The 27,026-nt window shown below is 40.8% G+C and overlaps 2 protein-coding genes across 5 annotated transcripts in view; one reads left to right on the top strand and one right to left on the bottom strand.

Moving 5' to 3' along the window:
- Positions 1-3,744: 3,744 nt before the first annotated feature.
- LOC146980221 (LON peptidase N-terminal domain and RING finger protein 3-like) lies at positions 3,745-13,034 on the top strand. The gene is made up of 12 exons (XM_085788503.1): positions 3,745-4,633; positions 7,939-8,057; positions 8,170-8,292; positions 8,570-8,686; positions 8,775-8,979; positions 9,087-9,171; positions 10,056-10,170; positions 10,452-10,573; positions 11,012-11,170; positions 11,285-11,447; positions 11,579-11,728; positions 12,658-13,034. The coding sequence occupies exons 1-12, from the start codon at positions 3,874-3,876 to the stop codon at positions 12,814-12,816; spliced, it is 2,277 nt and encodes a 758-aa protein (XP_085644629.1). The 5' UTR covers positions 3,745-3,873; the 3' UTR covers positions 12,817-13,034.
- Positions 13,035-24,958: 11,924 nt separating this feature from the next.
- Positions 24,959-27,026, bottom strand: part of LOC146980222 (uncharacterized) — a 44,053-nt gene continuing 41,985 nt past the window's right edge. For all 4 annotated transcript variants that reach the window (XM_085788505.1, XM_085788504.1, XM_085788508.1 and 1 more), the window contains exon 16: positions 24,959-26,772. In XM_085788505.1, coding sequence (XP_085644631.1) covers positions 26,255-26,772 — 518 coding nt within the window. In that variant the 3' untranslated portion in view covers positions 24,959-26,254. The remainder of the gene's footprint in view (positions 26,773-27,026) is intronic.

Here is a 27,026-nt window from a genome sequence, read left to right on the forward strand (position 1 = left end):
AAGAGGAATGTGTTTGAAAACAATTGTATGAGCAGCAGAGTACATAATACTGCTGGGTCATGTTCACATAATGAATGTATAACCCAATTATCTGAAGATATATAATGATAACATGTTTTTATAGTTTATAGTGTGTTTTACTGACACAAACAAACAGCATGAAACACAAGAAAAGCCATTCCAGTTATGACATGGTAAAAATGTCTATCTATGGTCATTTAAGTCTTGCATGACTCAGACTTTCACCGGTTCAAATGTGACTGAGGACCTTTATCACATGTAACCATGATTCTTTCTTACCTCTGTAGCTGCTGTTTTTCCTAATTGAATGTCTAAAAATGTGAAATTGTAGAAAAAACACAAGCAGCACTGGAACCCATTAGCTGAATGTCTGTCTCCCTCTCTAGCCCAGAAAGACCATGTTTTATAATAGTCTGTGAGGTGACTTAGAGGATAACTGCTGGTCCCAACCCAGTATTTAATGTCCAGACAGTCTGTGCTAAAGGAGCTGGCTAGACTGCTTCGCTGGCCTATTTAGGAACACAGACGACAAAATTTCAAGGTGAGGGGACAAGAGGATGTCTGTTTAATGGCCGCTCATATGCGTGTGTTATGTGCATGTGTGTGTGTTACATAGTTGCCCATGTTCTCATTTGCATATATGTCAATCTGTCTGTTCTTCCATGTGTGTCAGTCCGTCTGTGTCTGCAGCGGTGTATATGTCAGTCAGCGTTTGTGTCTGTATGTCGGATTGAGTTCACAGGCGAGACCGGCCGACCTATATTACCAGCATCGCTACTACTGACATGGACACACTGATCAACTGACTGGTTTATAATCCCCACTCACAGACACACACACACACACACACACACACACACACACACACACACACACACACACACTCACTCACATACAGCAAAACCCCTTCAGCAAACAGTGCTTATTTTGAGACGGGAGGAAATACTACTGATAGGCTTCAGGTAATGCTAATAATGTGGTCTGGTGCCATGGCAATTCATTAACCTCTGAACTTAGCCATGACCTACCTCTAAATCTAACTATATAGGGAGTTTATATAGGCACTCAAGAGGCACATAGCACAACAACAGAGTCTCTTCAGCTCCAGTAATGTTGACTCAATGCGTTGAGTCACTCTGTTACACAGTCCCACATTCTTGATGTGTTAGGTTAGATGTTATATAGCTTGATTTTTGTCATTATGAAAACACTTTACACAACGATGAGTGGCTCAACCTCGGAGTTCTGATGAGCGACTGCTTGCTATCACAGTTATCAAACCAGTAGTGTGTCACTGATAAGGGGTGTGTGTCACTGGGGGGGGGGGCAAAATGACTAATTACCCTGTCTTCAGATGTAAAGTTTGTGTAAGAGAGCAACAGCTTTACCCATACACGTATGTCATGTGCAGCATGTTCACACATTTGAAGTGACACACACATTTCATATCTGTTAAAATTCTACGTGAAAACTTGTAGCATAAATTTCAATTTGGAACAATTTCATATCGTCACACACTTGTCTGGAGTCTATACTTATGGTCTGTAGACTCTAGACATAAAGATTTTACCAATCAAAATGTCCTGTGTATGTAGTTAATAAATATGTGTTATACATTTTTAAATTTTTTGCCTTTATTTGACAGGACAGTGGAAAGAACTGACTGTTTGGGGCAGACTATGCCGGTATGGGACGTGTTCTCACCACTTCCAAACATCCATCACATACATGTTATATGCTTATATTGTACATGATAAGTGCACATATGTATATACCACATATACCATCAAGTCTAGATATAATGCAAATAGTAAAGACAGACATGTATGTTTATAACTGATGTGGAAGACATGTATAAACATTAATGATTTACATTTTGTTTAAGAAATATGCATAATTTAAACACCTAGTATTCACATATTTGAATGCAACATGTCAGAATTCATTATTATTTCCCACACATGCCCATACATTTTTATATACATTACAGGTACATGATCATAGACCTATATCTTTATGTATGAATAATGATAGATCCTTATATGTGACATTTATGGCAACATCTTCCTTGATATGGGGCCACATTATGTGTCATTAGTTACATTTCTGTATGGGTACCTGCACCTGGCTCTCTGACATGCCACACATTGCTGTGCAGATAACAAGGCACAGTGAGTGAGTGATGTTGTTTTACCTCCCACTGTTGACAGCTGTGCACGCTCCAATTCTGTGCCAGCATGTCTTAGAGTGCTACGTGATAAACCAAGGACTCCACCAAAATGCTCAAAGTGCAAAATGATTCAGCCCCCAATAATTTAAAGAATGCTGCATGTCCTCAAACACAGAGAGGTTACCCAACAGGTAACTCAGAGGACTGAACTGTACTCATGTAATTGTCTTTTTTGTTGTTGTGTAAGTAAATGAATTGAAACAGAAAGTGAGTCACACCCACAGATTAGTTATTATTATACTATATATTTTTTTAACACCTGCCCCAGTTTCACATCAGAACCAGCAACTATTTGATCCTTGACAACATAAAGGATCAAAAATAACTCACTGCAATCACTTCAAGACTTCACAAAGACCCCACTGCTCCCACAGTTTGTGACTGTTTGGTTATTGAAGGGGCCAGCATTTATATACTCAGACCAAAAATATTAATTTTAGTGTTTTTATTCATGCTGCATCCAAGCTCCTCTCTCTCTTGAATTGTTGTGAGTTTAATTCTCATTATATTCTATGATTAGCTAATCCACATGTATGTTAAAATGTCTGTTTCAATGTTATGTGGACAGACTGTGAAAACAAATTTCCCTGCGGGACAATAAAGAATGAATTTGAATCTGAATCTATTTCATTATGATTCTGATAAAGATGCACTGTTTAAGTCCTTAAATTAGAAAAAAGTGCCAAAATCCTTTAAGTTTCTGACTATAGATGAAACAAGACAAGAAATGTAAAGAGGTCATATGACACTTATCTGTTTTTCAGACCATTTTACAGACTAATGATAGGTGAGAAATAAAATGTTTATGGATGAATTAATAGGGAAAACAATCTTTTTTTAATCAACTGATAAAGTGTAATTAATGTCAGTCCAACACTAAAAACATTCTGTTTGCACAGAAAAAGTAGCAAATCCTAAGGTTAAGAAGCTGGAGCCAGGAAATATTTGGTAAGTTTGTCATAATGTTTCACTGAATGACTCATCACAGTCATTTTTCAACAACAGTGCCAAATATTTCTGTAATGTTTCACTGGTTTTCTCTTAGTTATAAAACCCTGAAGAAGAAACTCATATTGGGTTTTCATGTCTTCTTCTTTTGTTTTCTTTTTAAGTTTTTTTTATTTTTTTATTTTTTATTTTTTTTTGCATGAAATCTAGATAGTTTATCGCGATTGCAAATCAGGGCACAGAGAAACTCCTCACTACAGCGGTGGTGGGGGCCCCTGACCCCCGGTGGTCCCCGGTGGTCCCCCGCCTGGACCCCCACTCTGACCCGTCACTGGTGACTGGAGCCTGGATGCAGGTCAGACAGACTCCCGGCCCCTGCCCCGACGCTCAAACTGTTACATGGCAGATTGTTTTGTAACTGTTTTCTGTAGTCGCCCAATGAGAACAGCTGGCCGCGGTCACATGACACAACTTTTACATAACGTTTTTTTTTTTTTTTTCCTCCCCTCGGCCGCTCCATTGAGAATAATATCACCTACTTCCTGGAGCGGAGCATGCAGTGTTGTTGTCACCACTTGTTGGCAGAGGACACAGATATGAATGGCGGTGGGGGTATTGAGCAGATATGCAGCTTACAGATGAGGGGATAGGCTGCAGACGACCTGCTGCTGGCCATGGGGACGGAGAGGGAGAGCATGCTGCAGCTCGCAGCCGAGGCATTCCAGTCGAAAAACTTCGACCTGGCGGCGGAAATCTACGAGTGCCAGCTCACGGGTCTCGGAGACCCGGGGAGCCGACAGGAGCTGATGGTGAAGCGGGCTGACGCGCTCGCGTTCGGGGGCAAATTCACCGAAGCCTTCGATGTGTACCGGCAAGCCTCGGACATAGAGCGGCTGAGACCCACTCACCTGGCCAACCTCATAGACTACCTGTCCGGGAGTATCAGGAGGCAGGACGCCGGGGACAGCCAGAGCAGCAGCAGCAGCAGCAGGAGGACAGAGGAGGCTGCCCGGTGCCCCGCTGCTGCTGCCGCTGCTGCTCCTGCTCCTGCTGCTGCTGCCGCTACGGCCGCTCCTGCTGCTGGTGCTGATGCTGGTGCTGGTGCTACAGGTTGCGGGTACGCGGACATCTCCTGTCGGATATGTTTGAGCTTTCTGTTCGAGCCCGTGACTCTGCCGTGCGGACACTGCTACTGCATGAAGTGTCTGGAGAGGGAGAGGAAGGAGAAGGAGCGGCCGCTCCAGTGCAGGCAGTGCAGCTGCAGGGTGACGGACGACCACAGCTACCGGGTCAACGTGGTGCTGAGCAGCCTGCTGGCCAAGTGGTTCCCGGCCATGCACCAGGCCGGCCGGCTGAGGCGGGAGGGCAACGGGCTGTACGCGGAGAAGAAGATGGAAGCAGCGCTGGAGAAATACAACCAAGCCATACTGATAGGTAAGACCCAGAACTACTAGCCTACTCACTGGGGGGTTCATAGTAAACTTTAATAATGATGCAAAGGACTGGACAGATCATGTGCATTGCTCCAGTCAGATAGGGAGACTATCTGTTATAGGCTATAACATGTTTTCACTACATCAGCTCCACGTTTTCTGTGTGAGGAGGTTTTCTACTTGATAACACGCAGCGATACTTGTCATTAAGTGATAACAGGCGGTAATAAATTGTGAGTGAGTTTCACGGGGTGTGATTAGATCCTGTGACAGCGGCTCCGTGCAGCAGCAGCAGCAGCAGCAGCAGCAGCAGCAGCAGCAGCAGCAGCCTCCCCGCCGGCATGCGCACGCACGGCCGTGTCGCCATGTGTTGGATAACAGGGTTATGTGGGCTGGGCCAGTGGACCAAACATTGCGTAAGCACGTAACCCGCCCCGCCCCCCCCCTCCCCTCCCCTCCCCTCGGCCCCCTCATTGTGTAACGTCAAACCATGATTCAGGCAAATGTAGGTCAAGGGTACTATTGCAGGTCACCGCTAGGTACGCGGATGCCGACAGGAGCAGCAGAGGTCTTATATAGGCAGAGGTGGATGATGGTGGTGAATCAGGTTAACTGTGACCTCTCAGGATCACTGTGCATTAAAGTTTATCACTATAGTCTGGAGTTAAGTTTACTCCCAGGCGTTTCTCTGCTGCTTTCTGTGGCGATGATCTCATTTATTAACTATATTCTATTAAACTGCCTGTGTGGACTGCTCAAGTGTTACGTGTTTTTATGGCTGCAGTGTTTGACCTGACCTCATTCCACTGCTGCTGCTGCTGCTGCTGCTGTGGCTCTGTCACTTTACAGGCTGGTTATGTAGCCTATGTTTTTACAGTCACATTGGTTCCCTGGGTGATCGAGTCAACAGTTTGACTTGTGTAAGGAGTTATCAACTATCACTACCAGCATCTCCCTCTCTCTGCTGAGGGGGCTATATCCTCTCCAGTCGTGCCTTTCCCCCCCAGCTGCCGCAGTGGAGCCGCTCTGAGGCCAACAATTGACTGTTGTTGTGCAGTGGCAGCTCCCAACAGTGGTAGATAATGATCATCTTGGATTTTATCCAGGTCTGAGTGTGCACCAAAATGATCCTGCGTGTTTAGGAAAGGTGCTGCGATAGATGATAATGCGAAACAGAACGGCACAACTTGCAGAATTGGTCTATGCTGATGTTGATCTTTGGAATTTGAGGGGACATCGTCCTAATTAGCATTGTATTATACGTCCTTTAACCTGCAGTGGGTTTGAACAGGGCTGTTTAATTGTGTGTGTCTGTATGTGGGCCTGCTTTTATGAAAAAAAAAGGGAATTAATCTTACAAATTGAACAAACTTGCTCCCCTCAGGGTTATAACCTCTTATGTTAGAGTTAAGACTTTGTAGTAGAGTTGGATCTGGGTTAAGAAGGAGCTGAAGGTCGTGTTTAGGCTTGTCCACTCATAGTTAAGGTTGGGGTTAGGCTCCTAGGAGTTAATACAAGTTAGTACATTGTCCTCTGGGTTATAATTAGCCCCCATCCCTCCCTCTCTCTCTCTCTCTCTCCCTCTGTGTGTGTGTGTGTGTGTGTATGTGTGCAACAAAGCTGCTTTGTTGAAAATAAGTATTGTGCAGTAAGTGCTGTGCTAAACAATGGTTCTCCTGTCCTACTTTGATGAGTATTCTGCCAGATGCCGCTATGCATTAATACAACCTGTGTGTTACCTGCTGCCTTTTATTTTGTCATGTAAAATGATCTCTTTTGTTTTGGGACATGTCCTTTATGTGCATTCCTCTCGATATACTGGAGTGTTTTCGGGGGGGGGGGGGGGGCTTAGTAAGTAAGCCAGTAAAATATTTCTTTAGGATGCCCCATAGGGCTAACTGTGACATTTGCATAAGTTTTTATAGTTATGAAACCTGGAATGTGGGTGACCTTGATAGTGCCGCATGGTTTTGTAAGGCGCTCCTATTTTTTTCATAACACATTTTGTAATGCGAAAACGCATCCGTCTAAAACATTCCTTTCCTCATGTAATGTGAAACCTTATATCACCAGTAAAGTGAGCTGCATACTGTAAGACATCAGAGAAGAATAAACAAGTGGAGGCCATGGATTCTTGTTTTTTAATGCTGCAGTAGGTTGTGTAACCGTTTCTTAGAACAGAGGTTATGAATATTACTGAGAAACCTGTAATGGTCTGCCAGATATTAATTTATCATACAGCTCCTACAGTTTGAGGATTCAAACTGAAGGACTTGAAAGTTTTTTGAAAACTGACTTTAATGGATATGGATCATTGAAAGTGCTTGCATTTAAACATTTTGTTGAAAAATATGAATTTTAGTGTTTTTATTCATATTGGCTGATCCGAACCTCTCTCTCTCTGTCTCTCTCTCCTGAATTGATGTGAGCTTTCGGTCTCATGATATTCTGTGATTACACAACTATTTTATTACATTTCTGAAAAGTGCAAAAAATGTAACTGGTTCCAGTTGTTCAGAAGAGAGGACCTGCTACTTCTTTCCCCAGCTTTACCTCATTATAAATTCAATTTGTTTTAGTTTCCTGATGAGAGATGAGATTTAAGAATCAATTTGACATTTTTTCTTTATTTTCATTTATATTTTATACACTAATGGTAGATAAATAAAAGGAAACTGTCTTTTTTGACTAACTGAAAATGTCAGCTCAACACCAAAAATATCCCCTTTACAAAGGAAAGCAGTATTTTTGCCAGTTCATTTTTTCTCTTCAACTTGTGACCTTTCCACAAAAGTCCCAAATATTCTCAGGGTCCCTCTGGTTTTCTGTTGGTTTTGAAAACCCGAAGAAGTCTTGGTTTGTTAGTTCATGTCATGATGTTTTTCTTTTTGTTCTTTATCTTTAATTTTGTCTTAGAGGACCTCGAGCAAAGGAGTCTTATCAGTTGTGTTTTGCATGACATCTAGATGGATACTTTGTCATCATTGTATATCAGGACCCAGTGAAACTCATGACCGTGACATTAACAGATAAAGAGAGAGAAGAAAGTGAATACATTTAAAACATAAAACACTTCACTATCACTTTATGCCGTTCTTTGGACCAGTTCTTTAGCCTCATTAAACCAGATATTGAGTGAAGTTTCTATCCAGCATTACACATTACATTACGTCCACCGTTGCCTTTTATGTCTTGTAAAACTCACTTGGTAATCTGTCTCATCACACTTTACTGCATAATAAGTCATCATTTATGGATTTATTCAAAATACATTTGACTAACTTAACTTCCTCCTCTCCCCCTCAGCACCCATGGACCACATACTGTTCAGTAATCGCTCCCAGATCCACTCGAGTCTGAAACACTACGAGAAGGCTCTGCGAGACGCTGACATGACCTGCAGACTCAAACCTCACTGGTCCAAGGTATGGCACAACAACCTGTGACTTTATTTGTTCAGCATAACAAACAGATATGTGATGAACAGATTATGTAAGGACGATATAAACAGTAATTCATCTTCCCTCTTGCTCACAGGGTCATGTTCGCAAGGCCCAGGCCCTGGTGTCGCTGGGCAGGACGGAGGAGGCTCTGAGAGAGTACCTGGTCTGTCTGTCCATAGAGCCTGACTGTAGACTGGCTAAGACCGAGGCGCATAAGGTAAATATAATGTTTGTCCAGTTAGTGCTTGGCAGCCAGAGATGCATGTGCACCTTTAATATATTCCTTCCCCAACAAGAGCTCTGCTGTTTATTCAACACAGTGTTCAGGCTGCATGAGGAGCTTAAAAGCAATAATGTTCAGAGAGAGAGCGAGAGAGATCAGCTGACATGTTACTCCACAATACTTAAATGTTATGAGTCACTGTCTGTTTTAGTGTTTGTGTTGGGATTTGCGCTGCTGTTAAAGCACACCATTGTTTGTTGTCTCCTCTCAGCTGCTCAGTCATCTCCTGGCTCCAGTCACGGATCAGGTCCCTGAACACATCTCAGACTACTCCAACATACTGTCTTCCAGAGCACACATCAAAAGCAGCATCAGTGCTCCCATCCAGGTAAGAGACGTCCTCGCCCGCCGTCGTCCGCTCAGCGGAAAACGAAGCACGATGCTGAGGTTTTGTTGTCTTTTCCTTTCTCCCTCAGACTCTGAGTCCCAGCTTGCTGTCTTCAGAGTCCAGTCTTACCGCCCCTTCTCTTGCATCAGAGAGGTCAGAGGGCTGTGAGGTCAAACATCAGGGAAAGTTTGAGGTCAGGAGGTCCGACCACTGCGTCCTCCTCAAACGGAAACGACGGAGCACAGAGGTGGAGGAGGAGGAGAGGAGCGACGGTCGGAAGAGATGCAGATGTGGTGAGTTTTTAGATTTGGTGCACAGACGTGTGTGTGTGTGTGTGTGTGAGATCACTCAGTTTGCAGCATGTGTGTCTGATTTCTGGTCTGGTAATCTCTGTGTGCAGATCCAGCCACCGTGGATGATTCACTGAGCTCTGCGGACGGCGGCGTGTTGGACCCGGTAGATCTGGAGTGTTCTCTTTGTATGAGGTGCGAAAGGCTTCACGGCTTCATTCACACATGAAATCCCATTAGCAACCACACACCATGCTATAAATCAATCAGCGGTTGCGTAACATGTGCTACATGACAGTTATACAGCCGGTGCGATGACATTATATGATATAATAAACTAATGATAATAAACATGTATTTGTTTAACACCAGCACAATAGTTTTCACACAGCCTGTGAGAAAGGAATGAAAATAGTTGGACTCATTCCTGGTGTTCATCCATGTATAAAAGTTATCTTAATGTGGTGGGATTGTAGCTATTTTTTCCATCCAAAGATGGTATTTAGCTGTGAAAAAAGTTAGTAAGTGAGCATTAAGTTTGAGGTAAGTTGTCAAACTACTATTTCTAAAGAGAAGAGGATTTATTTATGTGTCTAAAGTGTATCTGCAGGCTGACGTTGATATGTGGTTATGATCAATAAGAATTTGTATTTGTCCTGCTTTTGTTTGTTGGCAGTAGAGCCTATCATTTAATCAATCAATCAGGCTTTATTTGTATGGCACTTTTCAGGCCCAATGCAGGTCAAAGTGCTTCACATGATAAAAACAAGGAACATATTTGGGAGACACACATACATTCACATACACAGGATTTTAGGACACTGGATTTTAGAGGCATTGAGGAAAGGCTCTTACACTCAATCATTTGCAATGGGGAAAACACTAGATAAAATGAAATAAAACAGATAGGTGTAATTGGAAAAAATGGAATAAGAATGAATGAATAGAATAAAAAGGTAATAATAATAAATAAATAAATGAAATGAATTAAATTAAATAGTTAAAGTACAATATGTATAATGTGCCTAGTGTGTCTTTATGTCACTGCTTCAATGGTGTGTGTTTATTTGTCCACACAGGTTGTTCTATGAGCCGGTGACGACGCCGTGTGGTCACACCTTCTGTCTTCAGTGTCTGGAGAGATGTCTGGACCACAACCCAAAGTGTCCGCTCTGTAAGGAGGAGCTGTCTGAGGTACATGGTGTAATAGTGTGATAACAAACATCATTCACTCTGACCCAGTCCAGTCCGGTCTAGATGTTTAGTGGGGATTCATTGTTTCAAACCTTTTCCAAATTAAATAGTAATTGATAACACAAGGGATCACTATGGCTAAAGTTACTGAAAGATGAAATAAATTACACACTATTTATTATTATCCGGCTGTTCTAAGTGTTGAAGGTGGTCACAGATGATGTTATGGGACAAATATAGAGCAACACCTGAGCTTCTGCTTCTCCTTCTCTCCTCCCCAGTACCTGGTCCAGAGGCAGTACAGTAAGACAGTATTAATGGAGAACCTGATATCTAAGTATCTTTCCCCTGAGCTCATGGAAAGACAGAAGATTCACCAGGAGGAGATGGCTGAGCTCTCAAAGTGAGTTTTTTCACCACTGTTTTATTATCAGGTCTAACCTTGATCTATTTGCTCTGCTTTTCCCATTATTAAATCTAATCTTCTCATAGATTAGAGCTCACGTCTTACATGACACTGTGTATGTGGTAACCCCCTCCAGCTGTTTGACCTACTGACCCACAGTAGATAACGCACACGTCTGACACACTGACCTCTGGGTATACGTCAGTTCAGGCATCAGATTTCACTCTCCTGGAGTCTGACGCAGACTTGTGTTTCCAATAAATAACTGCTCATAAACTGCAGTGCAGAGTAGCCAGTGTTTTTTTGTTTTGTTTTTTAAATTGGGTATTTTTTTTACCCAGCTGTTATATTATGTTATAGCTGTTCATTTATATTTGAATGATATATTTCTTCCTGCTTTGACATTAAACACATTCTTCTTTATTCTCTTCTCAGTCTTAACAAGAATGTGCCTATATTCGTGTGCACCATGGCCTTCCCCACTGTGCCGTGTCCTCTCCATATCTTCGAGCCCTGCTACAGACTCATGATTCGCCGATGCATGGAGACGGGAACCAACTGCTTTGGCATGTGTCTGGGAGACAACCTCAAGGGGTGAGTGCTACTGTCGGACAGCGACTGTGTGTGTGCTCAGTCGTGTGTTTAACACGTGAATATCAGAGCACGTGAGATCCAGGAAGAGTATAACGTTGCACCTCCTGTCTCCAGGTTCGCGGACTACGGCTGCCTGTTGGAGATCCGCGACGTGAAGTTCTTCTCCGACGGCCGCTCGGTAGTGGACACCATTGGCAGACGGAGATTTAAAGTCATTAAGCACAGAGAGAAGGACGGATACAATACAGCTGATATAGAGTACCTGGAGGACATGAAGGTAGGAGGGGATGGAGGGAGCAGAGGAGGAAGGAGAGGACAGCAGGGAGAGGAAGGGTGGAGCAGTGCTACCACACAACTACTGAGGCTGCTCCAAGTTAAACCTGTGTGTGTGTGTGTGTGTTTGTGTAGGTGGAGGGTTTAGCAGAGCGTGAGCTGGAGTCTCTGCATGATACGGTGTATGACCAGGCCCTGGTGTGGGTCAACTCCCTGAAGGCCGAGCAGAAGGAACGCATTGAGGGACACTTTGGACCCATGCCCGAGAAAGACACCGAACTTCAGGTAGCACTCACACACACACACGCACACACACACACACTCCTACAAGGCTTTATTAAAGGGATACACTAACATTTTTTTTTCGTGTCTTGCCTCACTTCTGAGTCCATGACAAGCAGATAGACACCATCCTTTCGACTGTGCGTGCAGTAACAAGGGAGATAAAGCCCGTATCGCCCGTAATTAGCTTAGCTCAAACGCTGGAAGTGCATCAGTAGGGTTAGCCTGCCTCCTACCCAGCAGTCCGAAGCTGATTTCATTTTAGCTCTAAACTCTGTTAATATATCACTTTATCGACATTTCAAACGTTTTAGGCGAGAAAGTAGCCATTTAGATCAGCAGTGTGTCGTTAATTTGTCTAAATACTAGCTGTTAACAAGTTTGTTCTGACGAATTCGGCGCTACTCAAGCTAGCTGTTGTGACCAACGTACTTCCAGTTACTTTCACAAAATAAAACACCCGTTGCCCTTTACATACAGAAAACCATGACGATAGAATTTGTGCTTTTACTTTGAAATAGGAAGCTAACCTACCCTCGATGTAGCTAGCTTGAACCAAAATAAACCGTCTTTGCTTGAACCCTCCATTTTGACCGATCTCGTCCCGTTACTGGCATTTAACCGCTCAAGATGCCTTACCGAAGAGTTTTGTCAGCTCTGAGACGAAGATCGGCCCGCCGGTTTCCGTTTAGAGTTGCTGAAGAGTTTCTCTGATGACTTAAGGTGGAGGCAGGCTAACACTACCTATACACTTCCAGCGTTTGAGCTAAGCTAATTACGGGCGATACCTTGTTACTGCACGCACAGTCAATAGGATGGTGTCTATCTGCTTGTCATGGACTCGGGAGTGAGGCAAGACACAAAAAAAAAAGTTGGCGTATCCCTTTAAAGACTATTTAATCCTGACACACTGTCTTCCTGTCTCCTCTCAGGCCTGTCCAAATGGCCCGTCCTGGTGTTGGTGGTTACTCGCCGTTCTTCCGTTAGAGGGCCGAGCCCAGCTGCCCTTCCTCGCTCTCACCTCTCTAAAGGACCGACTCAGCGGTATCCGGAAAGTGCTGCTCTTCATCAGCCACAGCAGGCACCGGTGACCCTTCGCTCTCTCCACCACGAGCATTCACCCACCTGGAAAATGCAGTAACCATCTTCCCTGCACACATCCTGCCCCCCCCAAGCAGCAGTTGACCTGTTGTTCTTCCTTTTGATGCACAAAGACCTGACCTTAAATGTTGTTGCACTTTTCCCTCTTCTGACACCGTCCCTTTCAGGAAGCGGTGTTGGATTTCTTCCAAACTTTAACAAACAAACAGAGATCACGCGGTACATCGAAGTGACAGAAATATTCCGCGCACGTACAGTTACTGCTTGTTACAGCCACACACACCTGCAGACTGAAGCCACAGTCGGACCAGGAGGGGAAGTGTCTACATTTGGATTTAAACTGAATCGTCACCTTCCATTGTAACATTTGATGTCATTTATGTCAACAAAGCTAATACACACAAGCAACGCATACGTCTTCTTCTCTGACAACTCTACGTTGGACAGCAACAAGCTGTTGTGCTGAGACATCTTCATCTGTCCATACTCCGCTGTTGCCTTTCTGGCCCTTTGCTCTTCCGCCTGCATTCATGTCGAGTGTAGACAGACACCACAACAACAAGAAAATGGATTTAAAAAAAGAAAAGAAACTTAAAGTGATCTGTGTGCATTCTCAGAAAGTAATTTCTCCAAAAAAGCTGCATGAGTGAACATAGCTTTTAAGATGAAGCAAATTCCCCAGTTCAGAATCAGGCAATATTAATCTACAGCCAATAATTCAACCAATCAGTGTCCCCGACATCTTTAAATGAACATTTGAATTCTGAGACCAAACTGTGAATTTGCTTTTTTGTGTGTAAATGATGAAAGGACTGATTCTGTTTGATTATTTGATTACGGCAATTGAAACTTCCACCTAGGAAATATGCATTTCTGCATATACATTAACAGATAAAAATGTGTGATGACTATTTTGCCACGTTTAGAGTAAATTTAATAATAAGCAGTATGTTTTTTTTTTAATTCTGTCTTCCTCTTTCTTCCTTCCATTTGTCTCTGTCTCATCCAGCTAAATAACAATGGACTGAACCTTTACATTGGTGTGCTTTAAGGCTCATGTTCTTATGTTTTATTCATCAATTTTTTTTAAAAAAAAGAAGAATTTCTTGGATTTTCTTTCTCCATTATTTATTTTTGACATTATTTATGCATGCAGTGACATTGTTTACATTTCACAGAGAGATACTGAGCTGCTCACCTTCCAAAGGCTTTTATTTAAGTTAACATTTCACCCCAAACATCAGCAATAATTATTCACATACTCTCAGAAAAGCCCAACTGTTTAAAGATGACTCACAAACAGACCATATGCACAATCAAGAGAGGGTAGCATCAACATTTATTATTATTGGTATAATCCCAGCTCTGTTGACTTATTTGGGTTCCTTTGAGTGTATTTATTAAGTATTTATTCTGATTTATTTTGCACTTCCACTTTGAGTAAGGGAAAGAGATAGTGCAGAGATGCTTCAGTGTATTTTTTCACACCTTGACATCAGTCAGAATAAAGTTCAATCTTTTGCTGTTAAATTGGTCTAAAGCCTATTTGCAAAAACATGTCTGCTAAAGATCTCCATTTAGTTTAGGGTGACTGGTGCTATGCTATTAGTAAAGGCTAGTGCCTTCTACTGACTGAAAATAACACAGTGTGGGACTTTTTAACATGTAAAATGATTGACATACCAGGTTCATGAATGATTCCCCTTAAATGGACATTTTTTCACTGGAAGGAAATAAGTGTGCAAAAAGAATACAAAAGAAACATCATATTTTTGAAAAAAAAAAAAAAAAAAAAAAAAGTTGAGGCCTTGCTGATGTCTGTGACATGACTGTTTTTACATGGCAAAAGCTCATCTCTGAAAAATGCGATTGTTGAGTTTTGCCTTCAAAATCTTTTATTTTGTATTTACATGTGTTTGATTTTACATGTTTCTATGTTAATCAGGTTTTTTGTATTTTATCATTTTCTTCACTTGCTGGTGCATCTGTCTCTCCTTGTTTCATGTGTGATACTGTCATGTGAAATCATCCACATTGAGGGCCAAAGCCATGTAATACTGAAAAATGATGGAAAACTGTACTATCGCAGTCCTTTCCTTTTTTCCCCACAATAATTTGTTGATACTGATTTCGTGCATCATTTGAGTTATTCAAGATATGATTAAGTTCAATGACTTTCCTAGTAATATTTGCTAATATTATAATTGAAAGAATGTATTACTATTAAGCTCAAACTGGGCAGGAAAGGGAAAAGCCATTTGTCAAACACAATCACACGTCACATAGATATTCTAAATTCAGAAAGAAAATGTATTTCCTAATTGAAGAGAAGATGTTGAGGTAAAGGGAGAATCCACCTTAGAATAATATTAACAATTCATATTATTATTGTTATTATTTTTAAACAATTGGACAACAGGAGTAAAATCACAGATGAGCTATTGTTTTCTTTATTGCTTAATTTGAAAGGTTCATCTATTAAGTTGGAAATATGAGACCAGAGCAGTGGTTCTGACTTAAAATATGGTATCTGTGTTTAACTGTATATTTGTGGCAGCAGTTTTAGTGCCTTAAGTTGGACTTCTTCCATTTTGACTTTGATGTGTGAACTGCAGTTGCAATAATGTAAGAGTGTGATAACCTGGGGTTCTCTAAATAATATCTTAAGATTATGACTATATTTGATTCGATTGATATTTTTGTTTGAAAACAGATCCCACCCTGAATTTAGCAATCCAGAGTTTTAGCAGCATTGCATAGCACCCTAACAGCTGGCAGTCGTCTATTGATCTATTGTAAATTACACTATTCAACTAGGCTACAATCATTTTTCTCAGCAAACATAAAACGTAGGCCTAACATATTTAACCCAAATTCCTATCATTGGAAAAAAAAAAAGGAAAATCCACAAATTCACAACAGGCTAAGTATGACAACAAGTAGGGAGCCTATGTTTCTTGTAATTTTTTTTTTTTAAATAGTTGTTTTCTTTGCAGTAGTTAGATGAGCTCATTGTTACCACATGATGTTACATACGAACAGCCAGGTCTGGCACACCAACTTGTTGCTTGGTGTGCCAGACCTGGCTGGTTTTGGTTTGTGAAAGGATCAACCAAATTTGATATTATATGTTAATAAATGCACTTAACGAGTGCTCAGTGTAGGCTAGCCGCTCCCCCTGCTGGCTGTTTTTATACAAAGCTAAATAAACGAATCAACACCCAACTCTGGTGATAACTCACCTGACGATGAGTGGTAACTAGGCCAGCAGCTGGTTATCTTAGTTTAGCTGAGTTTAGCTTGGCTTGGCTTGGCTTGGCTTAATGCCACGAAAAACATAAAAAGTTTGTTGTTGTTTTTGAAATTTGTTTTTGTACGGATTAAACATGTCGCAACATTTTAATAATGTATGTTGAATCGTTAGACAGGATCAGGCTAGCTGTTTCCCCTGTGTCCAGTTTTTATACAAAGCTAAATAAGCTAATCAACTCCTCTCTGACGCACAAACAGTTAGCTGTTTCCTGTCGGCACAGATAGCTGTTATCCCTCTTAATGCCAAAGCGTTATATTTAGCGCACAGACACGAGAGTGGTAGCCTACGCCCTTTTAATATACTTAGCTAACATTTAACATGTTAATTACACTAAGTGGATGTACTGTATAGGATTTCTTGGAAGACAATCCTATTTTAAAAAATGGCGCCAATTGGTGACAATATCCTCAACTTCATCTACTGCAACTTTGAGTGACATAGGCTATACAATAACAGAAGTAACATCAAATCCAATTGATCACTTTTTGTGGTAGCTTAATATTTTTTCTGCCATTGATGAGACTCCAAGCATGAAAGAGAAAGTGTTATTTAGGAACCGGCACAGGTTATAAGCTACAACCCAGTTGGAATATGAATAGATTGGCATTTGTCTCTAGGTGTCAGCCATTGAATCCTTAAAGGTCAGGATGGGTCTAATCTGCTTTAACAGTTTGATGGTGACATTTTGATTTTCTGTAGCATTCAAAACTCATAACTGTGATCATGCTAACGACAGACAACAAAAATGTCCATAAACAGAAATTTCAACGCCTCCATTTTATTCAGTGACCACAAATGACAAGTTGGAGCTTTTTGTCAGGATTCATCTCTTGTTGCCTGTCGTCGATATCTTGACCTTTCAGAATTTAACTAGCTATCTTTTTGAAGAAGTATAACTACCTCTGCTAACCTCTTCAAGCACTTCCACAAAGAGAGACACAATAATGATGCTTCCTAATTGTATTACCTTCTTGTTATTGTTGTTTAATCTGTATTTAAAGTGAGATGAGTGCAAAAATGAGTGTCCCACCAGTGCCCCAAAATATGTACATTTTGTTGAAATTTGTGCCCATGTTGTCAACACCTCACATTTGCCACTTGTTTAACAAGAACGGCAAAGTTAAAGATTTCTTTGTGATATGTGATGCTGATCCCAAATATTTGAATTATTTGAAGGAGAGTTTAATTTATCATCCCTGGTAAATGATGCAGCTTCATAAACAATCCACAACACTTCCTGCCTCTATGAAGTGAGGTAATGAAAATACTGATTAACAACGCTGTCCCTTACTCTGGTTAAACTCTGACTTCTTGCTTCAATAACTATTTGGCCTCCAAATTTTTCACCAAGCGCTCCTCACATTTTCAAATATTTGTACTGTCTTCAGCTTCCACATTGCCTCACTCTTTTAAATGTTGTTAAACTCCTGTAGAACTCCTTAGACTCTGTGTCCGGATGAATTCACACAAGATGAATGTATGTCTTGACATCTCTCTGATGTTTTCTGTACATGTCTGTTTTTGATAGTAAAACTTTAGTATGCATTACCTTTGCAAAGTACAGTCTGAAGCTACAGCTTGTGAATAAACCAAAAGGTTTGTGTTCTTAATCCTGGATGGGATTGCAAACACAACAGCCTGGATAAGAGTCTGACATCTCTTTTGTTTGTGTTCTTCAGGGTTGGGGTGTTTTCTAGAGAGCACTGGCTCAGTTTTCGTCTTACATCACTGAGTTTGTCTCAATAATTCATGATATCAGTCAGCACAGTAGCCAATGATGATAGTAAAGCAAGATGAGTCTACATTTTCACTGTGATAAAAATATTATTATAACTATGGAGCAAGAGACAAGAGATAATGTGTGTTACATACTAAATACTTCAATTAAGTCATTCACTCAAACTTCATTCTAACCTAGGAACACATTAGAAATCTCATTTACAATATAGCCACGTGTCTGGCCACAGAAGTGCCACGTTTTGATTGGACATTATCCCATGATATCTCTGGATCTGTTTGTTTATGCCATTAAAACATTAAGCTGATTGAGGAAAAAACGTGACAGTGGCTCATTTTGTATCATCACAAGCTTAACAGTGTTGCTGTATTTCATAAGTAAGGCCTATTACCAACTCATGTAGAAAGGATTTAAAAGTGGACACCCTTTCAGATATTTAGGTTAGCCATCAGTGAAAAGTATGGCTGGTTAAAAAAGTTGTTGCCTAAACCTACGGTTGATGCATTCAGTCTGCACTGTTGTAAATAAAACCAATTTAGGTCAAGAAAACATTCCTCTGAAGTCGTTGGCGTCTCTGGGGAAAAGCAGCGATGGACAGCGATTCAAGCAGAGTAGTTTGAGGAGAAAGAGAAGGGTGGAGAGAGGGAGGTGGTCTGTGGGTGTAGCTATGTCTGGATAAACGAGGCAGAACAAACCAGATGGCAGAAAACAAAAAGAGGGGTGAACTGACTTATGGGAAAGAAAACAAGCTCATGATACACGGCGCATGGAAGAAATGGGAAGCGTTCATTTTAAATCAGGTGACCATATACATCTCTAATATGCCTGAGCTGTGCACTCACAGTATAAATACACAGACTATTAATGTCCTGCTGAAGGACAGAGGTATACACAGTGTGTGTATGTGTATGTGTGTGTGTGTGTGTGTGTGTGTGTGTGTGTGTGTGTGTGAGGGGAGGGGTTGGGGGGGGGGGGGGGGGTCGACAGGAAGTCAGGCCGTTTATGCAAGCAATGTAGCAATGTAGGTCACTCGGAGAAAGTTAAAAGGAAACAGAAAACAAAACACAAACTCTGAGAGAAAGAGCAGTGGAGTCCAAATGTTAAGATACATGTAGTGAAGAGCGACGTCCCCTTCCCTCTCCGGTTTACTCTCTTTCTGTTGGCCCTCAGTTTAATTACACAGCAGATTAGTGAGTGTAGCTGACTGCAGTCACATCAGGTCTCCTGGAGGTTTGAAGGCCTACTTATGCCAATCCTAGTATCTCTAAATATAGAGGCACACAAGCTTTAATGAGACCAACATATTGCATACTGTAAATTTCCATTATCAAATCGTCCACTTGGTGTCTGGGATCAGTCCTGTTTTTGTATGCGTCTATTAGTGCAGCTGGACAGGCTGTGTGGAAAAACCTGTATAGACACTTAACATATAAGTGGTAAGCACAGATGTATAAAATATACATGTTAGGAAAAATAGGAAATAGGAAAACTCCATATTATGTCTAGTCCATACAAATGTTAAATGTAGGGCTATGTTTATGCTCATATCGTCAATAGATGTTACATAATATCCATCTTAAAGCCTGTTTCAATTCACTGTTTAGGATATGAATATTTTGCAGATGATACCATTTTGATTGTGTCCAATAAAAATTTGTCAGTACTGATGAATGAGGTAAAACTAGCCTCCTTGCATATTCAAAATGGTTTAAAACTAATAAATTGTAACTGAATGTAAAAAAAAAAAAAAATCAAATTTTATGTTACGTGTAATCCAAGGCATAATGACTGGTGGATCAGAAAATAATAATTTTAATCATTTTCTGTCCATTGAACACCATTCATTTTTTATGCTTCGAAAGGTCATGGGCGTCCATCGGAAGGGGCGGGACTTCGCCACTCTATTATACACTGAACATGGCAGCCTAAAAATAGAGGGCACAGCATGGGAATGTGTTAACTTTGTCACAGATGAAGACGTGCGTGACTCTAACCTGTTGACAGCCCTGGCACGTCTTGAGCAGTTTGTTAAAGTGGAAGTAATTCAGGGCAGAACCAGCTTGTGAGGACTTGTGTATGAATAATGAGAAATAAGAAGGAATTGGAGGGAGTGACTCTGGTGAGGAAGATGTGCACATATATTTCTTTTTTTTTTTCACATTTCACAAATAATAATAATAATAATAATAATAATAAAAGCTACCTGTTATGTAGTAGAGATGTTTATCTTCATACTGTAGCCTATATCCTATGCTACACATCCTTCCTATACATTTTTTTCCCTCAAAATGTTTATTTTCAAACACCAAGATAAATTTCCTGTATCTGAAAACTGTCTCAGTGCAAAAATAAATCTGATTGCACAGATCCAACATATCTCACTGGAAACAGAGTTCACCAGTGTGAAGACAGGTTATCTTTAAAAAAGCCAGTTTATCATTGTTGTGTTAATTGAAATCTGCCAGTGGCTTTTCTCTGGATCAGATTGGCATCTATAATGTCACTGAAAACAAAGACAGTTTGAGAATCTGACCTCACCCAGTGCAGGGTCACTCCGGTTCGTACACAGAGCAAAAAAAACAGTTGAACACCCAAAGCTTTCAGTTCCTCTGCTGTGGGACTACGTTCTCTAATCTCTTCTCATCTGCTTTGAGTTACTTGTTATTATTATATCAATATAAACAATGGCTTACATGACTTCCTGAAAATGAAAGGGGTCAAACACAGAAGTGTGTCATTGAACTCTGTAAGTGCTGGCATTTTTCAACTCTGTGTTTTGACTTGGAGTCTGCAGATTTAATGTTTTTCAAAATTAATACTACTCTGTAAAATGTCATATATATTTTCAGACACAGCTTGGCTCTCATATTAGTATCAGTTTCAACATGGATTAAGAGAACCACAAGTACTTTTAATAGTAATTATTACATTTTAGGTTCAGATGTCGTAACTTTCTGTGATCTCTCATTGATAACTTCCTCTCCTCTCCTCTCCTCTCCTCTCCTCTCCTCTCCTCTCCTCTCCTCTCCTCTGCTTCTGATTTTTGCCAAGTTGCTTGGTTATATAACCTGTAAATGAGAAGGTCAGCACCCAGCAGTCATCGCCATGGATACTTGGCATGGACACACACATTGTACATCTTGGCTGGTCCACTTTAGAGCTTCAATGTGTGTGATAGTGTGTGTATGAGAAGTAGGGCAGCAGTGGCGTTACCTAACTCGCCCAGAAAAGACATCTGGTTTAAACTTGCTCGTACTGAGGCTGACACCTTCTCAAACATGAGTTTGTAGTTACATATATTACAATTTTTATCTGTGCCTCGTGGTTTTTACATTATTATTATATTATGTTTGGCTCCAATGATTAATTTCAAAGCCTTGAAGATTTATTGTTGAATTTCTCCTTTTTCCTCCACTTATGAATCCTCTAACATTTGAATTTAAACTGAGCAAAGTAAAAAACTAAATTCTGCTAGTGCATTACAGACTGAATATTTCTGTTCAGTTTAATGTGACAATGTGCTGCTTTTGCTTTACAATATTTTTTGGTCTCTGGTTGAGGGTTTTTCTGGAAATGTCTGCAGAGCTTCTACAAGCCTGGTGAACACAGGGTTCAGTATATTGAAATTACCAATCACCAATCATTGACCTGGCAGTATTCGATAGATATCAACTAACAATGCGTTCCAAAGTAGTAGTTAGTCCAGTGGGTGGGTAAATAAGCACATATTATTGTGGATACTTTACTAAAAAATCTTCTAACCATCTGGGGGGGGGGGGGTAGGGGGAAGCACTGGGTAACTATAACTTCCTAGGGGGAAGCACTGGGTCTTCCTCACAGAAATTGTTAGAGTGCCGCGGGGGCTGCAGCCGGGGAGTCAACATGGATATTAAACTCTCGATCTTACTGTAAGGTCAAGACAAAGCTAATCAGACAGACACATGTTGCTTAGCACTAACATTGAGGAGCTGTTAACCTGTCTGTGTATTTGTACGTATGTGTGAACGCTTGTGTTGGTGTGTGTGGTTGTGTTTCACAAAGACTTCAATAAATGCATGGGAGAACAGGTCAGAAGTTGATGAACTGGAGAGATATCAGAGGAGTCCCTAATTCATAAATTAGGCTGGTGTGATCCCTGTTAACATGGGAATGAAACCAACAACCTGAAGATCAACAGTCACTATTGTACGGACAGAGCTAATCAGACAGACACATGTCTGTGACACTGAGAAGCTGTCAACCTGTCAGTGTGCATTTGTGTGTAACTGTACTCACATTTAACCTTATAAATGTATGGGAGATATAGGGGTCTGAAGTTAATTAACTGTAAAGATATCAGAGGAGTCCCTAATGGTTGCCAACTTCTCCCACTCTAGCTGATGAAGACATTCTACGCAATACACACCCATCATAATCTCAAAATTTCTCCAAAAAAAGAACATGCAAGCAGTGATTGATTAAAAACTACAATACCTATCGAAACATGGAATAATACATGGATAGAAGAGACTTGTGTCTACATTTTAATGTTTAAAAAGTAAAAAAAAAAAAAAAAGGTTTAAAAGTCCAATAATTTATGCAGTTTTTACCTCTCTAAATGTTTGTGTGTGTTTGCAAATTACGTTGCAAAACATTCATATTCTGAAGGGGAAAATAACAGCACAATGATTCTGATTGAGCCGTAAATTCCTCTCAAAATTGTAGGAGTAGTAGTGAATAGAAATTTGGTACGGAAGAGGAATAATAAGAAGAAATGGGTCCTCCTCTTCTTCTTCAGCAGCTGATCCTCCAGTTCTTGCTTTGGTGCCTCCAGTATCGGTCTTCTCCTATTACAGGTTTTTGTTTTCCAACTCTCTGTTGACATTGTGCAGGTTTTTGTTTTTCACCCGCAATGTATTGTTTTTGTGAGTGTCCCTTAGAGGACTGTTCGCCAGCTCATTTTCTTCTGAAGTCCGTCTGGACTCTGGAGGTTTTCTGCTTGAAGGTCCATGTTGATTTTCTGCAGGTTTTCTTTTTCAACCTGCAGCTCTTTGTTGACTTTCTTCAAGTTTTCATTTTCCATCTCTAATGTGCTGTTCTTAAGCAACATGTCTGTTGTCACAGGAAAGTTGTTTGTCAGCAGGTTTACTTTTTCTGTCTGTAGGTCGTTGTTGACTTTTTGCAGTTTTTCTTTGTCCATCAGCAGTGTGAGGTTGTCCGTCTGCAGGTTTATGTATTTCACTAGCAGGACTATGCAGACTTTCTTCAGGTTGTCTTTTTCTACCTGCAATTTGCTGTTCTTCAGCAGTGTGTCTATCATCACAGGAATATTGTTTGTCAGCGGGTTTACTTTTCCTGTCTGCAGATCGTTGTTGATTTTCTGCAGATTTTCTTTGTCCACCTGCAGTGTGAGGTTTTCTGGTTTTCTTTTTCCATGTGCAGTGCTTTGTTTACTCTCTGCAGTTTTTCTTTGTCCGCCTGCATTTATAACTAGGTAAGTGGCTATGATACAACAAAAATAGGGATTTTAGCATTAGCTTCTAAAAGTTATATATAATATGAAATAAACAATACCAATATTCACAAAGTATGAACTGTACATGTATAATATAAGATATAACTCAATGGTGGTGGACTCTACCAATCACTAGAAAAGCAAGGATTTTCAAAATAAAAGAGCACCTTTCAAAATACAGCTAGGAGGCATGCTGTGCCACATGTGATAAGGTTTTGATAGAAGCTACAAACAAAGAAAAAATTATACATGTATACATTATTTATTATAAATGCCACAAAATTATTTTCTTATATGAATGTAATACGTGACTAAGAAGACTGAAAAAGAGATTTGATTGTTCAAAGGTCAAAGGTCAAATGTCAAATGATCTTTGTAGATAGTTTGGTAAACTGCACCCATGCAGCTCTAGCTGTGCTGTAGCTTCTCATCATTGGTATTTGGTTGTAGCCTGAATGCATGGTCCCATCGTTCTAAAGAGCTACTGCTAAAGAACAGATGAGCATCTAAAAATGTCATGGTCATCTTTTACACATCTATGCAGTCTGTCAACAGCACGTTACACTCTTGTGATTCTGATATAAACTGTGAGTGAGGTAATCCCTTTGGAATAACCTTAATTTATGCATGGATTTGTTTTAAACTGTGGTCTGACGTTCAATTTAGTAAAATTTTGAACTTATTTTCAGACAATATTAAGAGTTAACTGTCTTCAGAACTTTTTAAGTATATAGAAAAGATTTGAACTCATAACTTTTTTTGTGCCCCCAGCAACATTTCATGGTGTTCTTTCTGTGTTGTCAAATTGATGTTGTTCGCTGAATTTGTGGCATATTTTTGTTTGCATGTGTTTTCAAGTTGCAGTGTGTTGAAAGCACATCCTTCAATTAGTCATTGTCAAAAAGATGGTCCAACATTTTAGGAAATATGATTAATTGCATTGCTGCTGAGAGGTAAATGAGAGGATTGATTGACTGTTATGTCTGTTTGCTGCAGGTGAAACTCAACATCTTTACACTTTGGTTTGAGTAAGCTGAATTAAACAAGACAATCAGCTTGTGAGTCAGATTTAAAAGTTTTGTAAAGTGTGTTCTTAAAGTTTAATATGGAAACCAGTCAATTGTTTCACCTTTAAGTCCAAATGATGTTTAAATCTGAGAAAATAACCCTGATGATGTCATCATGGACTAAAGGACAGTGGTATTCAGGTACATTATAGTAATTTAAATGTAGGCCGCAGCATTTTTGGAGCTTGACCTGTCAGGACATCTCAGCTGCTGCTTCAATTTAGACTTCTCTTCAGTCACTGTAGTCTCTAGGGAAGTATTAGTTTGTACTGTACATAAGGTGACACTTTCTCTATAGGCACGCTCTGTTTGTCTTGGCTGATTTTGTTCTCATCACATTTGACTCAGAAAAGATCTATCAAATTATTTCTCTTAAATAATAAAGGGTTCCTGTTGAAAATAGATGTTTTATGCTTTAAGTGTTTCAAACATCTGAAACAATCCCTTATAACTTTGTAGTTCAGTCTCACAAAGCAAATTATAACAAACACTCAGACAGATGACATAAAAACACACAAGCGTTATTTAATTTGTTCTTTACTGCACATTTTATGTACAAGACAAATTCTCGAAAGGCAATAGAAAATAAAACAAAATGCATAAAACATATATATAGTTACTGTGAGAGAGATAATTAATTGATACAAAGGAAACTTTCAGCTGTGACATTTGCTTTGCATCCTGCAGCCAACCAATCTCCACGTAGCTAATTATGTATATTAACTTATTTACATGCTTGGTTGTGATGGGAAAACATTTAATCACCCACAACACGCTGCCATGATGATGCAGTAAAAAATATTAAAAAGACACAATGGTCAGTGTAGTGATAGTTTCTCTTAAATCTCAGACAGACTTGACCTTTTGGAGATTTTAGATTCCTGTAGGACGCTGACAGGATTTAAGTATTCAAATATCAAAAGAGAAAATTAAAAATATAATTTACATTGATGACCCGAAACATGTCGGACACACTCGGCACTCGCTAACACAACAAACACGGTTAGTTTAGTATCTGTGGATGGTGTTATAGGAAATATGTTTGTCTACAGAACCTGATCCACAGAGGAACTGTGACCAGATCTCATGACCAGCAGCAGTTAGTTCAGCACATTTTTCTCCAGCTTAACTTGGATGTCGTCCCGTTTTACTCTCTGGACATGAAGATTTTCCACATTCCTCAAAATGTGGGCATGTATCATTGCCTTAAAATAAACACACACACACACAAACAGAAACACACTGAGACTGACAGAACAACACCCCGTCCACTTGCTCTTCAGACAGAATGAACAAATCGCTGACCAGATGACACAAAGATCGACACCGTCTCGTTCTTCTGTGAATAAAATCTCCTCTGTATAAAATAAAGTGTCCTTCTTCCTTCCCTGAATTGTTTAGTGATATCAGCTGGAATCAAAAACATTATTTACTGTTATAGTTTCTCTCATTTAGGCACCAAATAACATACTACTGTAAGACTGCTGGGGAAAAAAAAAAATCTGGATCCACTTTAAGTGAGACACGTTAACTCCATGGGTGCTACCCTGTCATTTAGAAATCATGATGGTACAGCGGAAGGACGTAAAGACAGACGGGGTTAAACAGAGCCTGTCTTTAGCTGCGTGATTGGAGAGTTTGTACCAATCTGAAGCCTGAAGCCAGGACAATAAAAAACACAGAAAACGACAACTCTTTGTGTGCAAATGCATTCTGGTAACTCTCGGCCCCCTTTTTTTTTTTAGATGTGAGCCTTTTGAGTCTATTTTCGGCCCCGCCCGGGCCCCTGTACACAACCTCACTTAAACCCGTCCCGTCACTGAACGATCTGTGGCATTTCGCTCCAGGCCTTGGCCTTCTTTTTGGCCAACGCCATCCATGGAGGCTCGTCCTGGGGCAAAGCAGGGGGAGGCAGGCCTCGCTGGGAGGGTGGCGTCTGACCAGAAACGCCCGGGGGTCTCGAGCCCGGCTTTTCCGGAGCCGTTCTTGGTGAAAAAGGAGCCGAACCGGCCGTCGTCGTGCTCTGGGGTTGGGTCGTCTTGGGGGATGGTAAGGAGGCGGCTGTTTTGGAGAGCGACGGCGGCGGGCTCGTGCAGGAGGGAGGTTTTTGGGGAACAGGGACTGGTGTAGGGGGGGACAGGGATCTGTGGTGGGGGGTGGGGGGTTGGGGTGGAGGTTTTGTGGTGGCAGGAGGAACTTGGGGTTTTGGAGGGACTGGACAGGGCAGTGATGGGGCTTTTGAGGGCTGAGGTGGCACTGGAGTTGGCGGAGACAGAGCTCTCCTCACCTCCTTCTCTACAGACGCTGGAGCCTTACTGACCTCCGACAAACTCGCTGCGAGAAAAAAGGAAACACACACAGACATACACGTCAAACAAACACAAACCAGAGAAGCATCTCAGATGATTTTTGATTCTCATTGACCTTCATGTATTTGGTGAGTTGCACAGTCGCAAGAGCTTAGGCTTTAAGACACTTCAGAACAAAGACTTAATGCATTATGTTATATAACTGTACTTGTCTTGTACTATGTGCAGGTATTGAGGTACTCTATGTAAACTGTGGGCCAGAATGGGGCTCTGGAGACC

The sequence above is a fragment of the Trachurus japonicus genome, chromosome 10 (assembly GCF_045865225.1).
Source record: "Trachurus japonicus isolate A0001 chromosome 10, Traja_1.0".
NCBI classification, from domain to species: Eukaryota; Metazoa; Chordata; class Actinopteri; order Carangiformes; family Carangidae; genus Trachurus; species Trachurus japonicus.